Here is a 20,102-nt window from a genome sequence, read left to right as displayed (position 1 = left end):
GGTACAAAGAGACAACACATACCCGTATGGGTGATGCTGTGTCTCTGGAGGTGGTAGCGTTGGAAAAACCTCATATCACACATGGTACAAGCAAATGGCTTCACCCCTAAATGCAGAGTACTAGTATTAGAATATGATAAACGATATTTGGATTTGGAAAGGTCACGAATTCCCAAATAAGCTCAACACGTCTTGAAAACTGTTTTTGTGGCAGCCTATAATAATAATACTGATGCCTACAATAATAATAATAATAATAAACTCAAGACGAATATAGGCAACAGGGTCATTCCATGCAAACTCACCTAAAGACTGGCAGGTCAAGTGAAAGACTATTGTACATAACTGGTTCAATCCAAATAGGTGGCTATCATTATGGAATAATATTGTTTCCCAGACTAGCGCAGTGATTGATAAAGCAAAATCTGCTACACTATTGCCGTGGGCTGCAACAGCATCTCCCCTTCAAGATTTACTACAGGCCCATTAGGGCGAGAGCTCTTATCAGCCCACCCTGTGTGCATGTTTTTGTTTTTTACAATTGGTTTGACAGTCATATTTGTGTTTTAATTATCATATTATGTGTAACTGCTTTAGAAAAATGGAAAAAAAACAGGCAAAAAAATTAATTCATGTAACCACACAAATTTCAAAAACTGCCTTCAGTTCATTTTTGAGACATCAAATCACCTCTTAAATGTTGATTTAACGTTCATAAATGCAACACTATGAATAATCTTATACTTTAAAATCTACTGGTTTCAAGATAAATTCACACATCAGGTTATTTTCTGAGAGCTTGTACTTACAAAAATCTTACATTTTCTTAAAGTAAATCTTCAGTTTGGTTTTCACTGAAAATAGAACATGTTTTTCATACTCTCATCACATCTACAGAGTATTCACTTCTGCAGGTCATTTTTGAAGCTAGGCCATGAGCTTGAAAATTCTTTAGAATAAAAAATAAATATTTTGGAGGCCTTGTTTGACCTTACGTTTTATCAACAGGGACTATTCCTATTTGCTATTTGTGTTCCTGAATAACAACCGTTATGTCTTATTAACATAAAGAATTATGGATGTTCTCTGATTCCTTCATGGTTTATCCATTTTTTTTTTTAAATAAGGTACTTCACTAATGAGCATAGCATAAAGAAACACTAAAACAGAAAATATGAAAACGAATGTTTTCCAAATGAGCCTTCATTATGAGCCAAGAAGTCTGTATGCACAGGGTCAGGCAGTGGCTTTGAGTATGCTGTGATTTTGCAGGGCCAAAAACAGACACCATCATCTTCTGATGTTTTCAGCGTAGATCTTTGCCATCACGTCTTATCAAACCAACAGTCAATGTTACCCTATGATATGCTGCCTCACACTGATTTAATCTTAACTCCTAGTTTCTGCTGCTGATATACACATTTTTTTGTCCTGAAACTTAGATAATTTTCGTTGACTTTTCTGCAGCTGGAATGTAGCAATTATGCCCGTGAGTGGCAGTGACCGTTGGAATTCTCAAATCTATTAGAAATCAGACGTTTGAGGCAACAGATTCTATAAGAAATTAACCTTTTTATGACTAACATGAAATCAGTTGATATACACTCTTAAAAAAAAAAAAGGTTTCCTTAATAAAAAAAAGTGGTTGTAAATAAAACCATGAACACTCAATGAACGCTTTGCATGATTAAATTGTTTTTTTGCGTTGTGAGAGGGTTCTTTAGACTGATGGAGAATGTGCTGTAAATACTTCTACATAGCATCTTCTTGAAAAGGGTCCTTTATGGCACGAAAAAAAAAAAAGAGTTCTACTATTGTAACAAACCTGACATCGTAACTATAGCAGAACCCTTTTTGGTGATATAAAAAACCATCTACAGCACACTCTCCATCAATCTGATGAACCATTTCACCATTCAGAGAAACTTTTACTCTTGTAAAGAGTTCTTTGAGTGTTCATGGTTCTTTATAGAACCATTTTCTTTACTAAGGAACCCTTGCAGGACCACCATTTGTAAGAGCGTACAGCAAAATATTGTTTTTTTTTTTTTTACTTAAAGTTCAACAGGTAGTCCAGAACCTAACCAAATACCAATAAGAATACAACAGCAAATTCTTAGTATAAAAAAAAAATACAAAAAATTAAAATAAAATAAAATAAAAAAAAAACCTTTTCAGTTTTGCAGGCTTGTATGTATTAAATAGAAGTTTAAACTTGATTTTTTCTTAAGGTGAGCTGGCATGGAATAATCCCAAAGTAAAAAAGTATTACAACAAAATCCACGTACATGAGACGTTTTACAATGAATTTACTACTGGATTAGTAATTCATATTGTTTATAAAAAGTTTCAAATTGTATGGAAGTGAAGGGGTACAGTAAGGTGACACGTACCCGTGTGGGTGAGACTGTGCCGCTGAAGGTGACAACGTTGAAAAAACCTCATATGGCACATGGAGCAAGCATATGGCTTCACCCCTACATACAGAGTATCACTGTATTAGCATAGAATGACCACTGGGACTTTCGTTTGGCCCAAATTTTGCATATTTTAAAATAAAAGACATTACTGCTGGCATTCAACTCGTACCCGAATTCACTAGCCATGGCACTAGCTTTCAATTCCAAGAAAAAAAAAACTGGCTGGAGATTGAGGATTTAAAATCAGTACCAATTAAAGAATTTTATACGTCGATTACTTTATTGACATATTTTATATTTACAAATGCTGGCTGCATAAGTATTCATACTCTTGAAAGTAAAAGTAGTACATTTCTATGGTCTGCAATTCTTATATACCAAACTGTCAGTGGAACTGAGGCCTCCCACTCACATTTCTACTTATTTAAACTACTGTAATGAGTCTTCGATCTTGTGTTTTCTCAAAAGTGTATATTCACCCAAACATTTTTTATCTATTTTCAACAGAGTGATCAAAATGTGATGGCCAGTACTCTCCACTTTGCTTTTGGTCCTCAGACATTAATGAGAATAGGCAGCCTAAATGCATGGTGCTGCATTTGAACTTTAGAACCAGCAGAAAATGAATCTGTGGTAATATTAACCCATTTTTACTCAAGCACAGTCCCAGCCCAGACGCTTTGCCCACACATACGCACTGTTATACACTGTACGCTAAGCTTGTAATCCTAATTGTAATGGACTCTGATTGTTCTGTCTGATGGCAAACAGACTTTTGTTTATCAAGCTAACTGCATGCTAGCACAAGCAGCAGGCAGTTGCCTTTTCTTCATGGTGACAATAATTAGCTTTTCAGAGCGAGGTATATTTACTGGATTTAATCAAATGTGACGTTCACAATGTCAGGCTTTTAAAACTTAATCAGTAATCAAATTTGAAGCATTCACAAGACATAGCCACTTCAGACATACCACTTTACCACAAGCAGGTGGATTTTTCTTGAAAGACTTTGGTGAAACTTGCTTGCTTATACGTCACGCAAAAAGGATGAGCCAAGCTAAGCAACAAAAGCTGCCAGACTTTCCGCCAAGACTTGCAACATTACATTAGCTATTTTAAAACAATTTCACTACATGGTCTACTTCCTGATTAGCTGCTGAATTTTAAGATATGTACTCATTTAGGCTTGTGCGATTAGTACAGTGCAAATTTTACGTCTTGATTATTAACAAGAATTATTAGGATATTTAAATCTTTTAAATCACATCTGCATTTCATTTGCATTTGTTTTTTGCAAGTCATGATGTTTAATGTTCAACATTACTTTCCAATGATAAACACTACAGTGATAAAAAAATAACTTTAGATGGTAACATTATATGGTGCTTTTCTTCTTACGCAAGTGCAGCTAATTGGGATGGGTCTGTATACTTATGCAACCAGTATTTTTTGATTTAAAACTGTTTAAAGATCATTAAATAATCTGGTAATGGATTTCACCATTATATGTGCTTGCTAGCCATGTGTGTTTCAACAAAATCTGAAAAACAATTTCAGGTATTTGGATGCTGCAACGCACTGGGCACTATACAAATACTGAGTTTGGTAGGAAGGCAAGACATTTATCTTTCCTTGAAAATGAATTTAATAATTAACTCCATGCACTCGATAAATTCCATGCAAAGCAAGGATATCTATTTACTGAGATCTTTAAGCAGGCTCGCAAAAGTGATTAAGATTAACCCAACAGAGGGTCTTGCGAGGACACATACCCGTATGGGTTAGGCTGTGTCTTTGCAGGTGGTAACGCTGAAAAAACTTCATGTCACACATGGAACAAGCATACGGCTTCACCCCTAAACACACAGAGCACCATTAATGTTAAGTTTTTGGTAAACAGTGAAACTGCAGCTAAGTACGTCTTCAGCACCACACTGCCCCAATGTGTTTTCAAGTCACCACATCCAAACTCGAGTTTGTTGCAGCCAGACCATTGATGGTGCGGTGGAACAGACAAACGTGGCACATGAAATCGAGACTCGTATGCATTGCTGCCAACTGTGTTGTTATACTGAGTCAGAGTTCAACCCAGTAAGGGGAATGGGGATCAGTGCAGACTGCACTGAATGACAGTGCTGCCTGTTAAAATGTGATTATTAGCCAGATGCTAGAGGCCTTGCAGTTTTCACTGCCCAGGCGTTCATGAAAACACATTAGGTTCTGATCAGAGGCTTCAAATGCCACCCCACGGGTTTTGAACAAGTTGGCAACAGTGCTAAGCTGCACATCTGTGTGGCCAGTTGCAACAGTGCAAGTGGTAAGGAGAGACGACTCATACCCGTATGAGTGAGGCTGTGTCTCTGCAGGTGGTAGCGTTGGAAAAAACGCCTGTCACACATGGAGCAAGCGTAGGGCTTCACCCCTAAACGCACAGAGCAAATAATTAGCTCACAATTAAAATCAAAAAAGGGTCAAAGATACTGCAGAGTAGCAGGTCAGTTTGACAGGGCATCGACATGGAGTAGCATGCTTTCTTGTCAGTGCGGCACAGACAGGAGTTATCCACAATATTTTTCAACTGCGCTTATGTGTAGAAGAGCATAGGGTCTGAGAATGAGTTTTAACTTTTATCAAAGCAAGTGCTTAGTCTCTACACTTGATCCTTACTAACTGAACCTAGACAGCTATTTGCCTATTACTGATAGCTTTAAATGGCTATTACTGGCCACTTTTTTATCTAAAGAGCCCATGTCCTTTATTTTTCTTGCATTTGTGTGCCCCAAAAATTGCCGTAATTAATTTCCATATGACAAATTTTCATATTTTAATTCATATTTGTAAACGAGTTCTGCCAGATTCACAAAGCAGTCCAAGACAAAATGCTGCTTATAATATCAGTGTGGAAGGGCAGAGTCGAATATGTAAGTACACTGAATTCACGAAAACAATCAATTCAAAACACGCTACTTTTGCATCAGATAATGGGGAAACTCCAGGTCTACATGAGTCAGGCAGTAATCAGATTTCTGCTATGCAACCGGCCAATAAACTCACAGAAAATGACATGATGTAAACGTAATGTAAAATCCAAACTTCTGGCTTTTATTATTATACATTGCGCCACTTTACCTGAAAATATGAACATACATCATGTTGAAGATAAGGAATATTTAAATCCTTCAATTCGGTTTTAATGTCACAAAAGCGTTTTGCTGCTTCTCGCAAAGTAAGAGTTTACATACACAGAGAAATCTGATTACTGAGCTAAAATCCAGCATCTCCTTATCTTAATCAGATTTATAGACCTTACTCCGATCTGTGCTGTTTACACGACCACAATCAAATAACGGTAGAAATCTGATTATGATTGGATTATTGAGTGCACGTAAATGCATTAAATGTTTTAATGCTACAACAAACTCTTATTTCAAAAAAGCTTGGGAAACTAGGTTGTCCAGGACATGAACCGATCAGATTCAGTTTAGCCACTGATAACCTCTAATAAAGGCAATAACAGCTGTAGTATTACTAAACAGAATGTTTTAAGTTATCATATTCAATTGATGCAAACGTTTCCATTTTACCAGCTTCAATTATTATACCTTATTTCTATTTGATTGGTCCATGAACTACATTAGAATACTCCAGATTTTGCTGCAGTAAAACCTTTTCTTTTTAAGTCCTTTTTATTGGTAAAATTAGCAACTCATACTGTTTTTGTGTTCCCGTATTTTGTACAGAAATGTTTAGCAGCACATTTAACAAATGTAAACAATCAGTTGATAACATTTAAGTGGGAAAGTATTTCTTAATTCGCATAAGATAATCATGTGGCTCAGGAATATTGTGGATACTCTGTAAAACATAAAAAATATACATATTTCTATTCTATATTCAGAAGCATATTATAGCAGATAAAATTATCCTGTGATCACTGTTATTACCACTTGATTGTTGGGGAACCAGCCAAGATTTATTTACTGATTAGCAAAAGAGAATTAGTAAAGATCGGTGCTCTGAAGTGGTGCAATCAACAAAAGGAGACTTTTGGAGAAAAACATTATTTTGCTGGTAAGCGTCCTTAACTTTCAGAACAGAAATGTTCATTTAAAATATCTGTTAACAGTCAATAATATTATTTTTGTCCCATGTAGCTTATAACTTAACAAGAATTTTACTTTATTATTTATGCATTTGCATCTTAACTTTAAACTTCCAAAAGTGTAAACGTGTTCATATCAATGCACACAACTTCTGGATCTAATAACTTACTGTTTATTTACATTAACCCTTAGAACCCTAGGGTAATTTGGGGTGACTATTTGGTATTTGGGTCAATTACATTTGCAATTATAGAGTATTTACATGAGACAGTCACACATGCCATATGGTGTTATTATCAGGAGACCCTGGACTACTCAAATATGCCATTATTTGACATGTAAATGCTAAGAAAAGTTTGATATCTCTATGAATTTGGCACATTTTTGAGGAAAAATTTACATAGTGCCTGCAAAATTTTGTAAATTTTTGCTTATAGAGATCTTCAAAACAAGTGGCATCTTAGATACCTTTTCAGAAATTGTTAGTCGGGAGTATTTCTGAGCTGAAAGTGCAAGATGGTAGTTCATTCTATTGGTCATTACTAAGTAAAAATAAACAATTAGCATAAGGGGCCATGTTTTATTATTGACTTTCTGTCCTCTTGAATTCATGCCGAGTGCTAAAACTACACAGCAAGACAGGTTTTAGTTTTAATTACAAATTGAGTTGCACATTGAATATTAGATATTTTTAATCTCCAAAATCAATGTTAAGAAAAACAGAACTAAATATTATTGATTTCATAATAATATTATGATATTTACTGTTATTTGTCTGTTTATCCTACATGTCATCTGTGTATAAGAAACAGAATTTTTGTTGTAACTGCTGATGCACATGTTGGTTCTGCTCAGAGCAAACCGATTTCTGAACCGTAGTAAGGATCACACAATACAAATATGATTGCGTTGCAAAGAAAGCAGAAGCCATGCTGGAGACATCTAACATGCGAAACAGGCAATGAAAAAAGATTTAAAAAAAAAGAAACAGCAACAGCCCTGCAACAGCAGAAAGCAGCAAAATTACATGGCAAAGCCGTGTTCGGAAAGCCAATTGACCAACCAACATGTCACAAAAGTGAATAAAAAGTTATACGGTGCTTTGATGCAGCCAGCTGCAATAGTGCAGGGGGGGCAAGGGGTTAAGATGAGAGGGGGTCATACCCGTATGAATGAGGCTGTGTCTCTGAAGGTGGTAACGTTGGAAAAAGCGCATGTCGCACATGGTGCAAGCATACGGTTTCACCCCTGAATGCACAGAGCAAAATGTAAATCACACGACTCCCGAAAATAAATCATTACTGAGATACTCAGATTAACTTCACTGACCACCCATCAGGGCATAAGAGGCAAACAGCTGGGCAATATCCTGAATAGATCCTGAAAGTCTTCATTTCTACTGTGGCTACAAGCTAAACGGCGTTAGCCCAGAAGTGATGACCAATTAGCAACCGTGAAGGTTTTCTTCTGTGTAGACGAGCACTGTTCTGGATATCTGCAGCAAAATATTTACAGATGAGCAATGCTAGCTGTAATGCACTAATCAGGTTTATTCTTTTAATGGCTTGAGACCTGTGTAATTAGACTAGGATCGGGTTATGTTAGTTAAGATTAGGGCCCAACCAAAACGGACATTTTGTGGTTGAAACTGATTGAAAACAGCTAAAAATTAGCAATTATTTTGGCTGATATAATTTTAAACATGTTTTATGATGTTATTTTTCTTTTTTGCCATTAGCTTTCTTAATAAAAAGGTTTTACTGATGCCACAGGTGTTTTGTTTAGATTCATCACTTCAGCCTGTGTCGCTGTGATATACCTGAACAGGGAGCATCTCATTTTGCATTGTCAAAAGACACCAAGTTCAAACCTTGGCTATGATGCAACCAAAATAATGTAAATTTTTGGCATCGATATGGACCAATGTTATCAGCCAACCGATATATTGGTCGGGCCCAAGCCAAGATCAGAATCTAAAAGATCCAAAAGAACAGCTGAAATCGGTAAATATTAATTAATATACGTCTAAACATACCTTAACTTCATTAACACAAAAAAGGAATAACACCCCTTCAACTGGAAAGTATGTTGTTTCTGTCATCGATAACTCTTCATTACTTAACTGTAGCCAGTCAATAGGAGACAAATGCAATTTTAAAAAGCATTTTTTCTGAATTTGCACATCAGAGTTTGCCATGTGTCCAGCTTGCTTAGTTGCCTATCACGTTCTCTAAAGATACACATACTCAATATATTAATATTAACACAACGAAGTTATAATGCTTAAATAACAAGAAAACAGTAGTGTGTCTGGCATAATGCTTTTTTTTTATCAGTGGCTTATTGAATGTTTATGTCCATGTCCAATATGTCGACACATACCAGTGTGAGTGAGGCTGTGTCTCTCCAAGTGGTAACGTTGGAAAAACCGCATGTCACACATCGAGCAAGCATATGGCTTCACCCCTAAACGCACAGAGCAGTAAATTCAGTGATCGTCTACACAGAACTAAAAACCTGCATTGAAAAAATGAACAAGTTATGAATTTGGCGTGTTATAGGGCACTAAAAGAGGGCTCACAGACTTGTAGCACAGCTTTTCCATGGCATTGTTGCAGAACAGAAATTATCAAAGCACAGATGTTTCCAATATTTTGGTGGTCAAGATCAATGCAAAATGTTTTGATTGGTCAAATGGCTACAATCAGCATCAGTACTGAACTTCAGCATTACATCTTTTTCAAAAGCTTAATAAGACTGCTGCTACTATTCTCTATTATTAATGCAACATGCAACTCATGTGAGTGGCCATTTAGTTTCCTTAGTCTACCATCTCTCTTTCATTAGCACTGCTTCACTGGACTAACTTGCTGAGCAAGTTTTGATTAATGATATAGATCAAGAGAAGCCCTAATGTATTTCCCACTAGTATGAAATTTCACAGACCCTTTTGTACACTGTTTTATTGAAGCATACTATTTTTGAACTGCATAAAAACTGCACTTTTGTCATTGCAGATAACGAATCTGAGTGAATAAGATCCCTACAGACAATATCCCTTAGAAATAAGACTTTGAACATCACATAAATTGTAATTTTGTCATGAAAGAAGTCTGAATAAGCTTATACTACAGCAGAAAAACTAATCCCCTGGCATTAATTCCTATTTTCAATATGGCCCAGGTCTGGTTACTTATTATTAAAGGGGAAATACTCCCACAATTCAGAGCGGTTTATGTGAAATGGTTCATTGTAGAAAAACTTGCAGACTCACATTTCTTTACAGTGGTGGTAACAGAAACCAGGGGTCGCCATGACAACAACACAAATATAGCCATTTTATTTACTATTCGAAACCACCAGTGAACCTACATGTGTCTGAGTTGTTACATGTAGTGTTACCATGAGTGGATCATAAAAAAAAAGGTTTTAGTCTTTAATCTTCTTTCAAAATTATCATAAACCAATGTGTCAGGCATCCAGCACCATATTCATAACCATTTCATGTACTGAATGGAGCTTTAAGAGGTGGAAGCTGGGGTCATATTACAAAAACATCTTAACTCTGAAATTTGATCAGTTTAGTCTTCATGACGACTTCGGTTAGGACTGAATTTTGGACAGTAGGTATTAGAGAATAACAGTTCTTAAGTTCATAATCTTATCCATACTCTAGATAGGAAAACAGTATTATAAAAACATCTAGACTAAGTATCCTAAATACTGTCCTAACTTTAGGATAAACCCCTAACTTCTGTTTAATCTTGCTTTTCTATTGGGCAACATAGTTCACTAACGGTACTAGCAAAATGACGTTACACTTTGTTAATATTAAAATGTGAAAAAAAGCATCTGCACCCTCAAATTTGAGCAAAAAAATTTTTGAGATTCGAGTTTGTGGATGCTTTTTGCCACAGTAAATTTTTTTAGCTCCAGCACGCCAAGTCTGATACCGGGTGAGTGGGGTTGTTCTCCTTGACATTGATTTACACTGCTAAATGGTGGTTTAACTCATGAGGTTTTTATTTTCTAACTCTCCACTTAAAAATCTCAGACACTGCAGACACGATCTCCACCGTCCCTTCTTATTACGTTCGTGTGTTAATGTTGATCATAAAATATTACAGTGATGTTGGTGAATAACGAGGAGACAGAGCTGAACGTATGTCTGTTTATTAGGAGGAATAATGTTAGCGCACTCGGCTAAAGCATTTGGGGAAATGGAGACTGAAACTGAGGCGACGCTCTGATAAACAGAAGGGGGAAATACTCAAAATACACATCTCCAGTTTATTGCACATTTTTTACGATATTTTGATTACGTGTTAACATTTCAGCTGTGCGCAGATCATCAGTTACTAGGTAACATAACAGACATAACAGCTGATTGTTGACTTCAATCGAGTAGGTTAAGATTTCCTAACCTGAGATAAGATAAAATTCCTAAATTAAAATAAGATTTGCTTCTGTAATATGAATTTCTGAAAAATCTTATCTTGACCTGTCAGATCTCAACTTAAGACAAAAGATAGCAAGTTTCTGTAATACAGCCCCAAGTTCCTATTACCGTCACTGTTAACAATTCTGACTCAGTAAGTTTCTATAGAATGAGTGCTTCACATCAAACCACTCTGAATGATTCTATTTACATCTTAACCATTTAATTAAGCAGTAATTTTGAAAAATCGGTAGAATTTCTCTTTTAAATCCAAAGCAAATTTGGAAAAAAACAGAAGTACAGAAACAATAAAACAATAAACTTATCAAATATACTGAACCAACAAAAGTGAAGTACTGAGTTTCTTGTTTGGGATCTAAAGACTCAACATTTTATCAAAGAAGGTACTGATTCATCAGTCATACCAGTATGAGTAAGGCTGTGTCGTTCCAAGTGATAACGCTGAATAAATCTCATGTCACATATGGCACAAGCAAATGGCTTTTCCCCTGTGTGAGAAAAAAAAAAACATTAAAAAGCTCTGCATATAAAGCTACACACAAAACAAGTATCTTATTAAAATTTTCTGATGTGGAACAAAACTCACTCTTCTACACTGCAGCTCTACGCGATCTAAGGTAACTAATGCAGCATAGCTAGCTAACGTACATCACTTAAAACCCTAGAGTTTAATGATTTAACGGTTAAGATACAATGTGCTCATTTACACTAACAACTACTTAAAATTAAGTAAGTTACTCAGTATGGTATCGCAATCGGTATGGTAAGTACTAAAAACGTACTTGTACTCAGTCTGAAAAAATTGGTATCAATGCATGCCTACAAAAACTTAAACAAAAGACAAGCGCACTACAACTGCAAGCCGTACCAGTATGAATGAGAATATGTCGTTTCAGATGATAGCCACTTCTGAAGGCCCCATAGCAGTGATCACAGATGAAGTTCTTCTGCACTTTGGAAAGTGGACAATTCCCATTCTCATCCACCACAACAGCCTGTGAAAGACCAAAAGTTGGTTAGTGATTGTGGCAGCTCAGCAGTCAGTGAGGAGCAAGAAATCAAAGGTTTAAACCCTTAACCCTCTAACTCCCAATGAAAAAGCAGCTGTTTCAGCCTCTGAATTAATCTTCTCCTCTAATGGTGTCATTTCTTAGTGAAGTTGCTGAGTTTACTTTGATAAGTAAAGAACACGACCTAACAAGGTGAGGCAGATTTTAATCAGTTCAATCAAGGCATTGTGCACAACATTGTGCCAGCCAACTAAACTTTAACGACTGTACCTAAAAGGCACCAAAGAAAGAACTGCGAACTGGGAAGCACTGAATTAAACACTGCTCACTGACTTTAAAACGTCACAAAAGCGTAAATACACCGTAACAAATACATTATATGATCAATAATATAATTTTTAGGTATGTATTTGTGTTGTCAACAAAACATAAAAAATAAAGTATTAAACATTATTAAAGCATTAAAATACCTTTACGGGCTGGATAGTATTGTGTGGCGGGCCTAATCTGGCCCGCGGGCCTTGTGTTTGACACATGGGCTCTACAGGAGCAAGCTTTAATATTTATTAGTTGAGTTTAACATATTGAAAAAATAAAACATACCTAAATATAAATGAAACATAAAATGAGCCCCATTGTTTTTTTTCCTCAATATGTTAAATTCAGCAAATAAACAGTAATTAAAATGCATTAAAATGTGCAGGAGTTCTCTGTAGAGACATTTTCTATCAACAAAACACGTCATTTGTGCCAAGAGCACCCAAATTTTGCATATGACTGTGTGTGCTTGTACATGTACATACATATAAATGTATATACGAATATAAATGCATATTCTTAAGAATAATCATTATAACAATGATTATAACAGTAATGGTAATCTTAGCCTACTATACCACTGCAAGCATAACACTAACAGCTAACCATTTATGCAAACATGCCCAAAAAGCCATGCACATTACACAGAATCCAAGTCAATTCTGTAATGTCTTTGGTGTTTAAAATGAAAAACAATAAAATATGATTAATTACATTCAGCATCAACCAACCACAGTACTGTTGCCTCTTTTAAAGCATACAATAACTGTTATTGTGCTTCCACCCCTCCCTCTCCTCTGTCTTTTCTTTTCACAGAACCCCACCCCTACCCTTCCCCCCTCGCCACAACCAGCCACCTCCTCCCCCCACACAAACAAAAATGTGAGGGGAGTCTTGCAGGCACTGACCCACACAGTGCTGTCTGTGTGCCAAGCTGCTCCAAAAACAGAAAATACTCCAAGATGTGCTCAAACTTTCAAACTTGACTGATAAACTGACAGCCAGTGGAGATCTCACAGCATGTGTGCTCATACAAATATTAGAAAGGCAAAAACAGGCACGCTGAGAAGGCAAACACAGAACCAAAGAGCATATACACACCTCCCCCCTCTTCAAACACTGACCTTCCCTCCTTTCCCCTCCTGCTCCCTGACTTTACAGGGCGTTCCCGACTTCCTGTTCTTTTTCTTCAGCTGCATGTCCTCGTTGGGTCTCATTTCCTTCTCATCCAGCAGTCGGGGAGCATGGAAATCGCCCTCTTTCCGGAGAAGCTGTGGACACATATGCATATACGCACACTTAAATAAACCTTGAGACCCAACAGCACATAGTTTTTAATGATCAGAGAGCACCCACACTGCCCCCAAGTATACAACTGTGAAACATTTTTATTCTCAGCTTAATAGCTGAGCTAATAATGCACACCACACACAGCACAGTTTAATTGAATTTGAAGCTATTAGAGATGGCACTGATCCACTGTTTTTATCAGGAAGATATCAGCAGAAACTGCTGGATTGGATATAAAAGAATAAACAAATCCAGTCCAATTCATTCACAAATCTAACCTTGAATTACCTCAAAATACATGAGAAATTATATAGCAAAACATGTCATGTTATTACACTGGTTACTACATAATAATAAGTAACTAAGTAAATAAGTCAGTCATGTTACATTGGTCACCACGTGATAATGTCAGGCGCTGACATAAAAATTTGCAGTGGCCAAGCCAATGAATCTTAGCAACATACGTCCATATAAACATGCTTATCATATATCCACTATTTAAAATTAAATTAAAAGCATGCTTTAGTACCAAGAAATATTTATTAAAAACTTCACATAAATAAGAACACTGTTATGGCGACCATGGTGGTCCTTTTGCCAATCTGGTCCACCCTGATGTCATCTGATACAGGTTATGTCATTAGGTTCTGTTTAGCTACTGCAATGAGAACCTCTCATCAGCTTATTTAACACCTTGTTTAATTTAAGACCTTATTTCACAGATTGACATTTGCCAACTTCTGGCAATGGAGCAGCATCTATGACGCCAGGTGGACCAGCTCAGAAGAGGGGACCACCACAGTCACCATACCACCACTTTAGCTACTGCAGTGGTTACTGTCAAATCTAATTTGATGCAATTAGTTCTGTGTCCAACTAATTGTTCTTAAATGGAAGAGCGAGCATCCCACTGAACACTCTCTCTACCAGTTAAGATAATAATAACACTAAGATGCTTTTGGGAAACTGGGCCTATGTTTGTGCAGGCTGTGCATTTTTTGTGGCCAAAATGTGAAACGGCAGTAGATGTCTAATAATAATGTGTGACAACAGTAATAGTACAATAGTTTAAGTAATTTGAGTATGTTACGCAATTATTTTACATTACATTTCATTTTAAACCATAGCAGTTTTACTGAAAAATAATTCAGATCTGTATTGGCTAATGCCAATAAAAAAGGTTTAGTATAAATACTGGAAAGCAAAAAGCATCATAGTGCCATCTCTAAAAGCTATTATTAGGACCTGGTGCTGTGTGTACAGCATTAGCCTTGGCATCAGATCAATCAGAGCTCCAAAGTCAATTTGCTTGGTTTTAGGAATATGCCGATTCACAATGTCCCTTTCACCCCCTTTCTCCTAACCAGTGGAGGACAGCTCATCCCCGTCGGTAAGACCATGTGTCCCTGCGCCCCGCGGTCCTGTACATCCCTCTGACCCGAAGCGTGGCCTGGAGCCGGACCCAGTGGCGACATCATTTTCTTGGGGGCAGCCATGGAGCTGGCTTGCATCAGGGCCATGCTGGAAAGTACGGCTTCACAACCGAGCAGCCCCGCCTCAAAAGAGATGTTGCAGACAGATTTTAGTTATACTGAGAGTAACCGGAGGATGTCTGAGGTGTTCCGTTAAACAACCAAGAAATCTTTCACTAACCGAAATGGATATAAGCCTGCACAGGCCAAGAACACAACTACATTTCTCAGAATATCTATTTATAGTAGGACTGTACAATATATATCGTTTGTTAGCTGTTTTTTAACACTGCCATATGCTACACTGAAACTGTAGAGGGCTGCAATATGCAAATTAATGTTTAACCTAGGGCTGGGCAATATGACAATATTTATAGTTATCATAACTAATTATGCTTTTTGCATGTTTGACTATAACGAGAGCATAATTATTTCTGTTTATTTGGATTTAGAGCAGCACAGTGTGTGAAATGTTGAATACAAGTCATTGTATTCAAAGTATACTGATAGTATTTTTTAAATGTGGCACTTTTTTCCACTATTTTTTTGTCAGAAAAAATATATTGTGAAATACTGTGTATTGTGTACTGTGTATTCTTAATGTATCAGGATATCACATTTTTGCCATCCACCTCTCTTTCTAACTAGAGCTGGGTAACATCAACCAAGTATATGGTGACACGGACAATCAGTTATAATTCGCTTTCCACTTTTAGCAATATATTAACAGATACGTGCATTTTTTTAGAATGTTTTAATTCTATTTATAACCTGACAGATAACTGCAATGTGTGACTTATTAGCTGCTTCAGACTGTTTGAAAAGCTTAACATAATTAATTGCTGTAAACATGCTTTCTGTCTGCTTAACATTTACAGTACTTGGTAAGATTCTCCTGGGTGTAATTTTAAGAGATGAAACAGTCCAAACTCACATCAATAAACATGGCTTATTAACTTGATTAATGCTAACCTATTAGGATTATTAATGCTAATGTAAATTTCACCTGCAACATTTTTAAAAACATCATCATATTTTATCAATATTGCCCAACTCTTCCAACCAATTACACATTTTCCTTTTTGAGTTCCCTGATAAATTGTAATGCAGGCATTATTTACGTTTACGCTGCCCCAATATACAGTAAGTGTGAAACCAACTGAAGCAACAGAATGAAGAATTGTGAAAATCATGGGACTTGACCATGAGGAGACTGACCCATTTCATATGGTCACGGACCGAGCTGCTTGGTATGTGTGACATCACCGCCGAGACCGGATGAGAGAGGGTGGGGAAAGGGGCGGGGACAAGGTGGCCAGAAGAGATGTCACTCAGGATGGCACGCTAGACAATAGGTCACGCCTATTCCTATCATCTGGCACTTGTTTTCGTCCTTTTGAAGGGTAAGGGAGTGAGATATAGAACAGAAAGGTGGAGGGATAAATATTTGTCAAATCACAGAGCAAAACATGGCAAATGAAACAAAACTGTAATAAACTGCCAACTTCAGTTATTTTTATTATAAAGTGTTAACTATTAGCCTAAACTGCGCTTAAATATGTTTTTGAGGTCAATTTGGCAACAGTTTAATCCAGACATCCCATAACAACTTTATAATGTCCTCTGCTGCTTGACCTGCATCCATCCAAGTGATACACTTAAGCATTTTTCTATTAGGATTCCAATACAATAAAATATTAATCAGTCTGTTAAAACTTGTAGCACAAAATATCTTTTTTAACTCCTTTTTTATAGCAAAAAATACTTGTACACTGTACGCACAATAAAAATGGAATGATATTGGCAGTAAAAGATAATTGCTTAAAAAATTACCAGTGTCAGACCGAAGGTTAGATTAAGCCAATAATTCAAAGAGATTATTTGTCTAATCCTAGATAAACTAATGCTATATTTTTTGTGCAATGCTTATGCAGGTGGATTTAGCTCCAGTTTTTACATTTTCTAAAAGTGTGTGTGCATTAGAATCGACAGATGTGTGAACGTCTGCGGTCAAACGACATGCTGTTGATTGTCTAAGTGAAAATAAGATACCACATCCTCTACCTAATACGCCATCTTACTGCAAATTTTAGTGCACAATTTCTATTTATTTGTTTAACGAACTGGAAAAAAAAAACATGAAATATAAAATGTGCATAACTTTTGGCACAGCCATTTTATATTTACTTTTTAAGGATAAATACAGCATATAAACAGCAATTGTGCATTAAAACATGTTCTCTGTAGAGGATGTGTTAACTTATTTTTTTACAAAACGTGATTTGACAATCCTCACAACAGTGCATCCCTGCTTACAAAATGTAATCCTTTCTAGCACAATTACATCTTCAGAATTAGCAACACTGTCACCAAATCTATGAAATGAGGGTTTTCAGAAACCACAAAGCAGTTTTATTATTAATTTTAGAAGCGCTAAACTCAACCTTTAGAAGACATGAAGTGCACCTAGCATTTCCTCCAGCCTTTTAAAGCATGCTGTGCATCTCTGTAAGCATCAGAAAAACAGATGCACATCTTTCATTAAAAAAAATAAATAAAAAAAGTGAGTGACATCTGTTCAGGAGGAGCATCCTGCCTCAGAACTAAAATGAGCAACTACAAACAGACCAGCATGTTCCATTGCTAGATTACAAGATCTCTATACCTGTCTGTCTATGGGAAACAACACTACATCATTGCACATCAACCGTCTTTCCTCGTCGTCAACGTCCTATTTTTACCACGGACTAGGGATGGGCAATATGATATGAATATCCTTATCGTGATAAATTATGTCAAAGCGAAATGAGTATATCATAGGTATGACCAGTATAACAGTATACATCATATACATATACATATATTGTGATAGTTTATTTTTGCCATATTTCCCACCCATACCAAACACTCTTAAAAATAAAGGTGCCAAAACAGCTGTTTGGAGTGACTGACATAAAAGAACCACTTAGCAAACCTTTCCAACGACGCTTTCTGTAAATTCTGAATGTTTTATATGAAATGTCTGAAGAATGTTTAAAGAACTTCCTCATGATGTAATAGATCTATACAAACTAAAGGTTTCTTCTAGAACCATGCATGCAAGCCAAAAACCATTTAGGAACCTTTACTTTTAAGAACGCAGACCCCATTTTATTTCACATGAACAACAGTAAGAGTGCATTTTGTTTCACTTGGGTGTGTTTAAATGTAATGTTATACTCTCTCTAAAAAAAGAGCACACTGTACTAAAACATACTCAGCGCTTTAGAAAGCACTTCAAAGACAATCGTGATATACAGCTCTTAAAACATGGGTATTCAGTCACCTACACTCATAAAGACAGTTCTTCAGTAAAGGGAATGGTTCTATTTAGAACTATGAGTTCTATACAGAACCATTTTAAAATATCACTTCAATGTTTATTTGGATTGATGGAGAATGTGTTGTATATTGTTCTTTTTGAAAATGGTTCTACATAGCACCAAAGGGTTTTTTTCTACTGCTCGTGTACAACAGATGAACCGTTTTTAGTGCTTTTGGGGCATTTTCCAAAAGGTTCCACATAGAGCCATATACAACACATTCTCTATCAACCTGGAGAACCTTTTCGCCATGCAAGAATCTATTAAACAAGTAAAATGGTCCAATATAGATCTCATTGTTCTATATAGACCCATTTCTTTTTCTAAAGAACCATTGAAGAACCGTCTTTTTTAAGAGTGTACTGAACAGACGGTGTAGTCTGGCAGATGTGGAGCTAGTGAAGGGGCACGGCTCCCTTACACTGCAAACAAATCCAAGGAGTGGCGTTATTACCACGTTAATTACATCCTCTGAGCGTCTGCTGCAAAGAAGTGCATCGCTTTTGTAGTTAATAAAGTGAAAGTGATGTAATTAATTATATTTGTGTAAGTAAATGAAATACTGCAGCAGCCACCGCGTAGGCAGAGCCTGAACCAAACAGTCGCTACCGAGCTCGCATTTATGTATATTAATCACATTTAAAACCACTAAAATCTCTCGCAGTTATCTTATTCGGATGGCCTACGACTACAAACCTCTAAAACACTCATCTAAATTAGCTTAAATAACCTCAAACTCTAGTACAAAGCAATCTAATCCTACCAATGGTAGCTAGGTCAGTAAACTGGCTAGGGCTAACTAGCTACTTGGCTAACCAAGCTAAGAAACTCCTACGCAAATAACTGGTTCAGATGCCGTTTTTTATAGAAAAGACAAAGATGAAAAAGCATCGAATGGTTGCAACTCACAACCTTATATCTAGCAAAGGCAGTGACCAAAATATCTCGCTGGTTATTATGTTGTTGGTGGATGCTGCAGGTATCGCTAACGTTAGCTAGTCGCTAAACAGCAGATAACTACCGTTAGCCAGCAGAGCTAGCGTTAGCATCCCAACAAGCTCCACTGCCGTCCGAAAGCAAATCGCAGTGGCTCACTGAAATATTTCACTCCTCAAAATGGACATTTGAGTTCGCAAAAAGCCCGAAACGTGTGTTAGGAAAAGAGAAATACGAGGCCTTTACCTTCGAGTCCTCGCCCCAGGCAGATTCGGCTCTTTTATCGGCGCGTTCACATCGGCTAGCCTAGCGCTCAGTTTACAAACACAGGAAACAGGAGCGGAAGAGCTCAGCTCAGAGCTCAGAGCCAGCAGAGGCTACCACATCATTAACCCTACACCACTAGCCCTACATCACTAACACTACACCACTAACCCTACAACATTGACCCTACATCACTAACCCTAAACCACTAACATTATATCACTAACCTCACACTACTAACCCTACACTACAAGCCCTACAACATTAACCCTACACGACTAACCATACAACATTAACCTTACATCACTTACCCTAAACTGATATCACTACGTCACTAACCTCACACTACTAATCCTACAACATAAACCCTACATCACTAAAATTATATCACTAACCCTACACTATTAACACTACATCAATAAACCCTACACTAATACTACATCACTAACCCTACACCACTAACACTGC

General features: G+C 36.8%; 1 protein-coding gene across 15 annotated transcripts in view; it reads right to left on the bottom strand.

Annotated features, from left to right (window-relative positions):
• znf740a (zinc finger protein 740a) overlaps positions 1-19,743 on the bottom strand; it is a 32,161-nt gene extending 12,418 nt beyond the window's left edge. For 5 of the 15 annotated variants that reach the window (XM_036559183.1, XM_036559187.1, XM_036559190.1 and 2 more), the window contains exons 1-12: positions 19,617-19,743; positions 16,291-16,465; positions 14,965-15,156; positions 13,435-13,581; positions 11,851-11,977; positions 11,387-11,470; positions 8,906-8,989; positions 7,688-7,771; positions 4,759-4,842; positions 4,193-4,276; positions 2,394-2,477; positions 23-106 (exon numbers count right to left, since the gene is read on the bottom strand). In XM_036559183.1, the coding sequence (XP_036415076.1) occupies positions 23-106; positions 2,394-2,477; positions 4,193-4,276; positions 4,759-4,842; positions 7,688-7,771; positions 8,906-8,989; positions 11,387-11,470; positions 11,851-11,977; positions 13,435-13,581; positions 14,965-15,156; positions 16,291-16,335 (1,099 nt within the window). In that variant the 5' untranslated portion in view covers positions 16,336-16,465; positions 19,617-19,743. The remainder of the gene's footprint in view (positions 1-22; positions 107-2,393; positions 2,478-4,192; positions 4,277-4,758; positions 4,843-7,687; positions 7,772-8,905; positions 8,990-11,386; positions 11,471-11,850; positions 11,978-13,434; positions 13,582-14,964; positions 15,157-16,290; positions 16,466-19,616) is intronic. The other 10 variants (XM_036559189.1, XM_036559194.1, XM_036559193.1 and 7 more) reach the window with 8 other exon arrangements.
• Positions 19,744-20,102: the final 359 nt, after the last annotated feature.

This window comes from Colossoma macropomum, unplaced genomic scaffold (assembly GCF_904425465.1).
Source record: "Colossoma macropomum unplaced genomic scaffold, Colossoma_macropomum, whole genome shotgun sequence".
NCBI lineage: Eukaryota > Metazoa > Chordata > Actinopteri > Characiformes > Serrasalmidae > Colossoma > Colossoma macropomum.
The sequence above is the reverse complement of the archived record's forward strand: the minus strand, read 5'-3'. Positions and strand labels throughout refer to the sequence as shown.